Source organism: Epinephelus fuscoguttatus, linkage group LG9, assembly GCF_011397635.1.
Source record: "Epinephelus fuscoguttatus linkage group LG9, E.fuscoguttatus.final_Chr_v1".
Lineage (NCBI taxonomy): Eukaryota > Metazoa > Chordata > Actinopteri > Perciformes > Serranidae > Epinephelus > Epinephelus fuscoguttatus.
The window spans coordinates 23,700,606-23,712,364 of NC_064760.1; the positions used below are offsets into that span (position 1 = coordinate 23,700,606).

At 42.0% G+C, this 11,759-nt stretch overlaps 1 protein-coding gene across 1 annotated transcript in view; it reads left to right on the plus strand.

The window, feature by feature from the left end:
* Positions 1-10,242, plus strand: part of LOC125895029 (protein diaphanous homolog 1) — a 52,293-nt gene extending 42,051 nt beyond the window's left edge. The window contains exon 11 of the mRNA XM_049586799.1: positions 7,284-10,242. Coding sequence (XP_049442756.1) covers positions 7,284-7,471 — 188 coding nt within the window. The 3' untranslated portion in view covers positions 7,472-10,242. The remainder of the gene's footprint in view (positions 1-7,283) is intronic.
* The last annotated feature ends 1,517 nt before the right edge of the window (positions 10,243-11,759 follow it).

Genomic DNA, 11,759 nt, shown 5'->3' on the forward strand with positions numbered 1-11,759 from the left:
TGTTTAACAAAATGCAAATGTATGCATCAGGCCACTGCAGCATGTAACATGTAATCAGATCCGTTACTCTATTAAGCTGGGCACCCAGACGCTGTTTCATCAGAGGACATCTCACATTACGGTCTGTGCCGACATACGTAATGTCTCAAGTGTAAGAATTCAGCTTGTTCAATTGCTGTTTGTTGAGGACGTTATCAAACATGTTTGATAACAGTCAGCTGGTCCAGATAAGATCAGAGCAGATAAATGAGAACACAACAACCCTCTCACAGCAGAGTGGTGGGTGTAGATTTAACTTGGCTTGAGGTGTAATTACAAAGTTTCAATGTTTTTATCTATTTTGTTGTCAGACATTGTAATAATAGCTCAACAAAGTTCAGTTCAGTTCAACTTTATTAGTCCAAAAGGGCAATTCGTTTAGAGCCTTACACAGTCCATGCCATACATTTAGTAGCCACACATACAGCATTCAAAACCTTTTTAGATTGAAAATGTCAGTTGTCAGAACTATAACCGCTATCAACTTTATATATATACATTTTTCCATCTACCATATGTTGATATAAAATGGTAAAACGGCACATACATTCTGTTTGTGTTTGGAGCTACAGACCTCCATTGTGCTTGTTTTCATCTTGATTACGTGAAGTGTGTCAGTCCCCTCCCCTCCTCTTTCTTTGGTCTTCTCACAGCTGTGGCGACTTCTGATGTCACCAACTCTGTGTTTAGAGACTTCTAAGGGCCTATTGAGTGTGTTGTCATGCTTATTGTGTCATAGCATTGTGATAGAATGGAAAGCCACGAGGCTGCAGAGGCTATACACCACCTCACCTTTGACCTGTAGCTCGGCTCTGTGTGTGTGTGTGTGTGTGTGTGTGTGTGTGTGTGTGTGTGTGTGTGTGTGTGTGTGTGTGTGTGTGTGTGTGTGTGTGTGTGTTTGTGCTGCTGGTTGTGTAGAATGGGCAGACTGCATGGGGCATCCTCAGCTGTCTGCCCTCCGTCTGTCTACCCCCCCACATGCCACCCCCTTTAAAAACACACAGAGACAAAACACACACACACCAGATGCTTGCATACTGATACAAAGAAACACATGGATGTTTTCATACCAATAGATGCACCCAAACAGATGTGTTGCGTTCCAGAGGACAGACACCCTTGCATAGTTTTTTAGACACTATCACAGTTTTAGATAGTAAGGTATGGTCTATCTACCTTTTGTCAGCTCGGCTTAGGCTAATTTTATTAGCCTAATTTGTGAGTATGTGTTTAAAGCAATTCAAAGGCACTCGTGTGTAGAGGAATGACGTGCCTAAACACTCACTATAGACCCATCTGCTGGGTCACGACCCTTGCCAGAGCAACCAATCACAGTAGCAACAAGTTGACAAAGCACCAATCACAACAGAGAGACGGAGATAAAGGGGATAGCAACAATAGAGGCACACGCTGCCTCTGCAGACAGTCTGCTCCTACAAAAAAAAGAAACTACCCCTATAGAGATTTGTGATGTCACAGATGTTCACACAAACACACAGGAGGTGATAATTTAGACCAATAGGAGTGCACTCATCAATCAAGTCATTACTGAAGTGGCGGTGATGTCACATGCATACTAAACACCCACTGTGACAATATATGCCAGCAAGCCACACATAGACACCAGTTGAGCCCAGTCGGTGTCATGGAAGACATGCCTGGACATCAGTACTAACCCACACACACACAAGCCAATAGGGGTGCTAGATGACATCACTCTTTCCCACAGTCCTTTAGTGCAGAGCAGCAGTGTGTTACGCAGTGTGGCCTGAGGAGGGCGATATGAGTCCCTGCTAAGCTGGAGACACTGATGGAGGTTCAGTCTACATCTGCAAATACAACATCATGCTAGTCGTGGCACTGCTACCATGCTGTCACGTGACTGTGGCTTTGCTGCAGCTGCCGTACTGACAGTAAACTAAGAGAATAAAGATGGCTGCTTCCTTGTCAGCCGTTGGCATCACACCATGCAGAAACTGTCCTAATAAAGTTATAGGGTAGGCATTAACTGTGATCACAGAGGAAGTGGGTATTCTCAGTAAACCTCGACAAAGCTTAGCTTCCTATCTCACGCTGCCCTACACCGGCATGGTTGCAAATAATCTCCTCACTGCTCTCCCTGTTTCTGTATTTTCCCCTCATAAGGTCAGCACACACACATACTGTACAACAAAGCGTTCCTTCCCTCATCAGGCAGTCATTATTTAGTCTCCTGGAGTGTAATGTGTTACAGATGATCTTTTCACTTCACTCTTTCTGCGACTGATTGCCCCTCGATGTGCAAACACACTCATTGAATCTCACGCCCACCAGTAAACAAACCCAAAAGCAGTCTTTGTTGTGAGTCCCGACGTCTGACTTCCTACTGCTGCACACACCAGGCTCCATGCCAAGTGCATGGATCATTTAGACAGCATCACAGCAAGTTTCTGGATAGGATACACATGCTGAGAATTTCCTATGTTTGTAGTGCCACGTGTTAAAGAGGTACTCCAGCTTTTTCAGTATTGCACTCCACAAGTGCTGAAAATCGAGGCAGCAGAGGCAGAGATATCCTGAGTTTCAGTCCCTAGTGTGGGTCAAGTTCCAAAAACCCTGGCTCCTACGTTTCATCATCAGTTTTTTTTTTTTTGGTTTTTTTTTCAGGCTTTAGACGACTTCTTCCAGAGCCACATATGACATTTAACAACTGTTTTCAATCTGACTGTGTAGGACAGAAGATTATTTCTTTGCTGCGTTAGTTTCACCTGAAAGCTACAAGCTGCAGGATCATTCCACTTCATTTTTGGTGAAAGGTAACTTGGCTGCTGGAGCTGTAACCCAGAGTAATTCATTGAAGTATAAGTCTGGTTATATTCTATAGTTTTCTTATTTGTCCCCAAATATTTATGTTTTCAGTGTGCGCTTTTTTAAAATCTAAATCTGTCTCTTAATAAAATAACTCCCTGGCTTTCGCCACTCTCTACCCACATCTGGTAATTGGCACTTTGGCTGAAAGTGCTGAGCTGTCCTCCCTTTTCTGTCTCCACACTGTCACTCTCTCTGAGTGTAGTCCTATCCGCTGTTGCATCCTCCTCATCATTATCATCATCAGTTATGAAATGATACTGTACGCCTCGTTCCTCTCTTGTTGGGAATGTAGGTTACGCCACATTTTCTTCACTACCTCACAGTCAAACAACTCTCTCAAGGATTTTGATGGATGTGAAAATGCAGAAAATGGAATGACGGACAAATGTTTCACAGTTAGTGTGATTAAAAATTCAGACCTGATGTGCAGAAGTGCCCGGCTGTTTTAGAAAACTAATTATGCCTTTTTTATAAATGAAAATACATCTTCCTGTTGACCTGATTTAGATATGTAGTAGGAACAAATACAATTAGACCTGAGGGAACATCTGAGAGACTGACTTGCATGTGGTTTGTTTGGGTCTTTTCATGGGACTCGTTAACAATAAAAATAGAATATCAGAATCAGAAATACTTTACTGATACCAGAGGGGAAATTGTGATTCGCTACAGTCGCTCCGATGTTAAGAACAGAGAGTTGTAAGAATAAAAGTATGAAATAAAAGTACGTAAATATAAAGCAGTAACATTAAATAGAAATAGAAATGTGCATTGTAAGCTATGAAAATATTAAAGAATAAAATATATATTGTCACTGTGCTGATGCTGTAAGTGCGAAACGTAACTACAGTATATACATCAATAGAATAAACACGAATAGAATGAGATTAAACATAAGAAATATGGACAGTTATGTGCATGATAAGCTGTACAGGTTTATGGCCACGGGTTTATATCGCCAGCCTTCTCCTGGTGAGGTTATATGAGGTTCTATTTAAATGTAACTTGATATGCTCATTGAAACCTGTCTGTCAGTGATGTATTTGCTTCTGAGGCTGTTTTAGTTCACATAATTTAACTATATTTAAAGCCAGTGAAACTTTGCACATCTTCTCCAAGAATTTTCTGCTCGTTAACTTTAATCTGCAGGTTTCTGTCTAAATTCATCTTTTCCCATGCTGCCTCCAGTGACACAACCCTCTGATCCTGACTCTTCTCCCCCTTCCTCCTCGTCGTCTTCTCTCTCTCAGAGGGAGTGGAGGAGGATGAGAGAGGAGCTGGGTTGACAGCCTTTGAAGAGCTTTTCTCTGCAGGTTGGATTTTTTTTAGGACAAGCTCAGCACAGTACACATACACATAGAATAACACCCACACTGACGTGCACTGTTTCTCTCGGTTTTTGGGTCATTTGCATAATTTCTAATTAGTAAGTTTATGAGTAAGGGAGAGAGGTTTGGAAAGGGGACAGAAATAGACATGGAGGACATATTTGAGAGTTGACTGAGAGAGAGAGATATTGGTGTTCATAAGAGATGACGAGTGATCTGTGTGTCTCTCCAAGGAAAGTGTGTGAAATGATTATTTGACACCCCAGCTGTCTGTGCTGATCAGTCCAGCTGAGGCTCACAAGTCAACTGTGAAGATGACTCGAAATCTCAAAATCCTCCCTCTCCTCTCTCTCCCCAGACTCAATTGTGTCTTTGTCACAGCTAGTTCTGGAAACGTGTTCGGTAACTTGTGTTTTTGTGTGTCTGTTTCTTCTCCGTCAGAACCATGTGTCAGGTCTTGGTTTGTTGTTTGTGTTACCATGGTTCATTTGCATGTGTATTGCTACTGGTTTGCATCATGACATTGTCGGATTGATCTGTTTTTTGTTTCTCATCAGTAGCCACAGGAACACATTACGTCAATGTGTGTGTGTATGATAACAAATGTGTCCTGTACTGATGTTAACCTTTTATTCATAGCCCCTGAGCTCTTAACATACACACAAACACAATCTCCCACTGACCTATATAATTCAAAATGGCCGCTGCTGCACAGCTGTCCTCCCACACAGGAGAATGAAGAATGGTAAAGGATGGAGGGAGGGATTGAGAGATAAAGGCAAGACTGTTGCTGCTGGTGTGTGTGTGTGTGTGTGTGTGTGTGTGTGTGTGTGTGTGTGTGTGTGTGTGTGTGTGTGTGTGTGTGTGTGTGTGTGTGGGAGGAGATGGAAATAACAGAGTAAGCAGGTAGAAGAATAAAGACGACAGCATCCTCAGGGCACAATCTGTCACACTCGCTCTGCTTCTCTGCGTCCCCGTGCATCTCTTACCCTTCCTCACTGCATCCACTGTTTGTGTGCAATCTATTTTACTACTTCCTTCCGTCATTCCCTACAGCTCCTTCCTCCTCTTACTCAATCTCTCCACCCATGTTCGTCTCATTTTCATTCATCCCTGCCTCTGTAATCTTCCCACAGCGTGAATCATCCCGCTCCTCCTGGTGTCTCACCCCTTCTTTCTGCTGCTTTACACACTCACTATTCCTCCATCACATCAGCCCCACTTCCTCTAAATGTCTCTCATGCCTCGTTTTGCTCTCCCCTTTTCCTAATGTTTCCCACTTCGTCAAGATCAAGTTGAGTCTAATCTGACATCAGCAGTGAGTGGCTCCAGATGTCACACTAAGCCACACACACACACACCATTAAGCCATTTGTGTGTCATGGTAATGCATGTATGTGTATGTTGGAAATGAAGGGAGCATCCATTTTGTGTTTTATCATTCAAAGCACAAGTCTATGGTGTCCTTGAAGGCACATATTGTGGCCGTGTGTTCAGTCAATGAAAATGTTAAAGGGACAGTTCACCTCCCCAAAAATACATATTTTACCTCTCACCTGTAGTGCTATTTATCTGTCTTGATTGTTTTGGTGTGAGTTGTTGAGTGTTGGTGATGTCAGCTGAAGAGATGTCTGCCCTTTCTCGAATATAATGGAACTAGATGGCACTCTGCTTGTGGTGCTCAAAGTGCCAAAAAAATACATTGGAATAACTCAACAGTAATGTTTCTTTTCAGAAGTCATGATTAGGGTTGGATACCGAAACCCTGTGCTATCCCTTTATGACAATACCTTTGGGACCTAATTATAACGCAGATTTCAGTGCCAGATTTTGTGCGTAACAAGTGTGCAGCTGAGAGACAGAGGGGGAGCGTGTGTGTCTCTGTTACAGTGAGGCTGCTGCATCATGTCTGCAGCAGCCTGTACCAAAAAGTAGTGTGAAAGTTAAGAGTGCTCACTCCACAGCAAAATCTGGGTTTCAAAACGTCTCTAGAAGAACACTGCACAGCACACAAACTAGAAAACTGAAACTGAAACAACTGCTAAAAAAACAAACCAAAAAAAGCAACACTGCTCAACTCGAAGCAATCTCAGTCGACTGCTCTCCAACTGATGGTTCGATTCTCTGACTTTCAAGGGGCAGCCCTAGTACTGTATCTGACATTTAGTGTGAAATATATTATGTGATTGTGTATGTAAATTTGTTAATAGTGTGCCAAGAGTTTAGCACCAGTATCGGAAAAAATACAAATGACACCCAACCCTAATCATGACCTGCTTGCTCAAGATAATCCACAGATCAGCAGAGTTGGGTACTGATCTCGGTACTGTTAAGGGTACTGACCGAATAATGTCAGTACTACCGATTAATGTTACATGCATTCTGAATGTATGTGTCTGAGAGCACATCTGGGTGAGAATGCTGGGTTTAGACAGGAGGCATAAATGTCGTGAAGAGCCGTGAAGGCCAGAAAGGCAGCTACAGAGCTTTAGGCAGGAGGTGGAATCTCCTCCATGCCTCTCGTCCATGAGTAGATGCACACTTCTTTCTGCGTGGTGATACAGATGGCAGTGTGTAGTTCAGTAGAAAGTAAATAGTTCCTACATGAAACTGCTCACAACAAGGTCTGTGGATTATCTTGAGTAACCAAGTCATGATTTCTGGAAAGAGACATTGCTGTTGAGTTTATCAGATGTAGTGTTTGGTGCTTTGAGCACCACAAACTGAGTGCTATCTAGTTCCATTATATTTGAGAGAAGGCAGACATGTCTACAACCGATATCTTCAACACTGCATTTCACACGAAAACAATCTCGAATAATAAATAGCACTACAGGTAAGAGGGAAAACATGTATTTTTGATGTTGGGGTGAACTGTCCCTTTAAGTATCAACCTGTTGATGTGTTGTTTGACTGATATATTTTTGCATCCTTTTTTTGCACAATCAGATATGTCTTTTCATGGCATGCACTGACATATCTGAATAGATTATGTTATGGTGTACACATTTATAATGTCCCCTTTATATGTTTATCTTACTCAGTCTGTTTCTGTCTCTTTCTCAGCCAACCACCGACGAGCTGGTCATGCAGTGACCAACATCCTGGCCAAAGAGCTGATGCAGGAAGAGACGCCTTCATCCAGCAAAGTGCAGATTAAGAAGAAAAAGTTAGAGGAGACAGAGGAGCCTAAAATAGAAGGAGCGGAGTCATTAGAGGAGTTACTGGACGCTGCTCCTTCTCGGTCCAATTAGGCATCCAGGGCAGAAAGTTTTTTTACTCACAGAGTCAGTGATATCCAAATGCAGATGTATTTCATAGCCATTCCAGGGGCCAATATCAACCTGAGATTAGCTCAAAGACAAAAAAAGCCCTGTGTCTCCTACCCTTGTCTTAGCATCTTTTAGGGTAGCATTGTCTGTGTCTTCTGGGAGGACAGGGAGTGGCAGAGGATGAGTGCGGGGCTGTCACCTCAGCCACAAACCCTGCACATCTCTCGTCAACCTTTGGATCTTTGCCGGTGTCATAAAGATTTGCTTTCCTCGGCATGTGCACATATCAGTTCATGTATTTTTGTCTGTTTCACTTGCTTCACCTGTCACTCATCAAAGGGCATCTTAAACGATTCCAAAGACTTACTCAGGAGGGATCCACCCCTTTATAGCGGTTATTTCCAAATCCCAAATTTGAACTGGGAATGTCTGGAATTCGGCACCTCCTGCGGGTGCTTCGTAGAGTTTTCTCTGGATGTTCCAGGCCAAGACCACTTTGCGCTTTTTCACATTTTTTTTTTTTTTTAACTCATGAAACATATTGATTTGTATTTGTCTGATATACTGTATGTTACTGTTTGTAAGTGTTAATCATTGTTGCTGTGTTATTGAAAAAAAGTGCCAACCAATAGAAATCCAGTCTTGTCATTTCACTCCCAGGTTTAGTCCAGTCAGTTTGCACTGGGATGCTGTGTGCAGACCAGTCCAACAGTAGTCATCACCTGGGTGTTACAGTGTGTTTTGTTTTCTGAGAAGGGATTTAGTTCACTGGTGTGCATGCATATGTTAAATTTCACATATATAAATGGAGATAATTAACAAAAACTTGTCCAAGCTACCACACGTGCCCACAAAAGTTATATGAAGACAACCTGCTTACATCCACGAACATTCCTATAAACCTCAGAGGGACGTAGAGATAAATTGGAGGAGAAAGTTCTTCCACAGTCAAACCAAAAAAAACTTTTTGAAAGGGTGTTTCTGTACATGAGCAGTTTACATGCCTGTGTGTTGATGTGTATGAGAATGACTGTGTGAAGTAAGCCGCCTATATTTAGTTTAATGTGCACGCTCAACTTCCTACATATCTGTGTGTGTGTTTGTGCGTGTAGGTTTGAGTGCATGCGTGTATGTTACCATCTGTAATTACTGTACGGTACCGACCATGCTGTCATAAATCCTAGGTTTCATAAACAGCTTTGTGGTCTTTCTGCTGAGGATATAGCACACTGGAAAACTGCCCAAAAACTGCTGAGACAAGTATGTGTGTGTGTGTGTGTGTGTGTGTGTGTTTGAGTGTGTTTTCACCCACTTTCCCTCCCACTGAACTGCAGCAGTAGTTTCTGAATGTCTGGCCTTGCTCTTACTTGTATTCAGTAGCAATCAGCAAACATGTTGCCATGATGTTGTGGTGTAATATCTGACAGGAATCCTGAGAGGTGATGTCAGCCGTACCACGCAATATTTATAACTATGCAAACACAATACTGTAGTGTGTGTACTCCAGCTCTGACACCCAGCCAGCCTCAGGATGTAAAAACTACTGGGTGGACTCCAGCGGTCTTTGTAAACCCGCTGATTAGAGATCAGTGCTTCATTTTGCCTGTGATTGAGGAAAATCTTTGGCCTGGAGAGACGGTCAATATTCTGTTTCGCTCTCTGTATCAGTCTGGACTCTGTGCCACCCCAAACACTTTGAGTGGGCAGGAGCACTCACCTTGACAGACAACCTCTGTCTGCCAATCAGCAGAACAAAACACTGGGAAACATCATCTTCATCACCAACGTAGCCAGTTGATAAATCAAGCTTTCCCAAATCCAGATGGAAGAACAGCAAAAACGTCTTTTCCCGTTTAATTGACGTCATTGACTCTATTTCTCCATATTGCTGTGTCTGCTCCACTAATGTCAGAGGTGGCGCCTGTTGCTTCAGGAACCGCCATCACTGCTCTGCAAGCTGCAGCCTCCATTTTATGTCATCGAATACAACACAGTGCCTGGACGGTTATATATAGTTATATTGTCAACTATAGTGCGGACTCTTGATTGGATTTTAATTTCTGGAATGTTTGGGGCGGCACCGAGTCCTGACTGATAGAGAGAGAAAGAAAATGTTGAGCTCACGTCATCAAGATGGTCTTACCACGCTAGAAAATCTGTAAAGCTCCCTAAAGTTTAGCTTTTCAGGAATTTAAAAAAGTCACATCTTTTCTCAACAACACCAGCATTTATTCATTAACTTCAATTAAAATTTAAATGCTTTCGTACATGGAGTCACTGACACTTAAAAAGAAATGAGGTTCGTCAAGTACAGTAGGTGTAGAGGTGCTGGTGCTGCAATTTAATCCAGTAACATTGAGAATAATGACTGCTGCGCCTGCTCTCCAGCACAAAATATGTCGTAGCTGTAAAACCTGAGACACAACTGCTGATTTATTACCCTGGTGGACAGTTCCAGGTGATTGTGTGTACCAGATACTGCAAACTGATTTCAACGTTAACAAGAGAAAGGTTTAAAAAAGGATATCAGAACATCACTGGAATAATTGTTTTCTAATTTGAGGCATTCCTTATGTTCAGTAATTTTTTTTTTAAGAGATTGTTTTCTATGTGAATTTTTATGGTTGATTTATTTTAATGTATTTGAATGGAAACAAGATTTTGTTTTTTTCTTTGCTCGATGTATACAGAATAATGCACACAGTCATTCTGTTTGCTACACAGAACTATTAAAAATGTCTTAAGTAATTTAATGATGTGGCCGGCTCGTTGTTTCACGCTGAAAAGTGTGCATGTCGTCTGTCGGTGTGGTCAGATGTCTGTGTGTGTGTGTGTGTGTGTGTGTGTGTGTGTGTGTGTGTGTGTGTGTGTGTGTGTGGGGGGGGAGTTTCTGGCGCAGTTGTATTCCTGTATTTCTGCCAAAGTAAATTCCTTTTGAAGCACATTTCTCCAAACTTCTCACTCTCTTCCCCGCTCGTCCCCTCTCCGTCATGTAAACACATGGTGCAGTAAAATAGCAGATAGTTTGTGCACTCTGCAGTCAAACTATATTTTTATTGCCAGAGGACAGCAGAAGAATGAATAAACAGTTTTGTTAGATATTCTTACAGAGAAATTCCAGGGTTTTTTCCACAGCTCCAGGTTTTCCAGAGATATTTTCCAGCATTGATTGCCAGTGTACAACATGATCCCTCACAATAAACTCTGTGCGTGTGTGTGTGTGTGTGTGTGTGTGTGTGTGTGTGAGAGAGAGAGAGAGAACACTTTGTGCCTCACACTGATCTTGTTTTTTCCTCATTATTTGTCACCTCTCCATCTCTGTCCCAACCCTTCTGTTGCTGTCATTAATACTGTATGACCTCCTTCTTTGCTCCGCCATCTCTATTTCTACATATGCAATAACTAATATCTAAACTAAAATAGGAAGTTTTCGAATTTGGCTTCAACTTACTTGTCATGCCTCTACGCCGTCTATGGCGTTGGTCAGAAGCGTTATGTTTTCAGGTTGTCTGTCCATCTGTCGCACTCTCATGACTGTAACATCTCAAGAACACCTGTAGGGAATTTCTTTAAATTTGGCACAAACATCCACTCGGACTCGAGAATGAACTGATTAGATTTTGGTGGTCAAAGGTCAAAGTCACTGTGACCTGGGGTCTCATTTATAAACATTGTGTATGCACAAAATGAGGCCTGAAAGAGGCATACGCTACCTTCCACGCAAAAGTTGTGATGTATAAAAACAGACTTGATGGGAGAAACTTTGACACGTGCTTACCAACATTTTGGAGATGGGAAATTGGCGATGCAGATGGTGAGGTGGAAGCCTGGTTGTAGAAATTGTAGAACATTTTTTGGCGCATGCCATTTTTTGGTTTTTGTTGGTATGTACATTTTTATTATGGATCTTACACACTGTTTTATAAATGAGATCCCTGGTCCGTCTTATTCTCGTGAGCATAGGGCATTCTTTCAAATTTGGCACAAACATCCACTCGGACTCAATGATGAACTGATAAGAATTTGGTGGTCATGGGTCAAGGTCACTGTGACCTCACAAAACATGTTTTTGGCCATAATTCAAGAATTCATGTGCTGATTATGACAAAACTTCACAAATATGTCTGATAGAATAAAATGATGAAGTGATGACATGTTATATCCACAAGGTCAAAGGCCAACTTCACTGTGACATCACAGTGTTCTGCAAAAACACTTCTGGCCATTCGGAATCGCATCCTTTTTTCTTTTTTTTTAACTTTTAGTATGT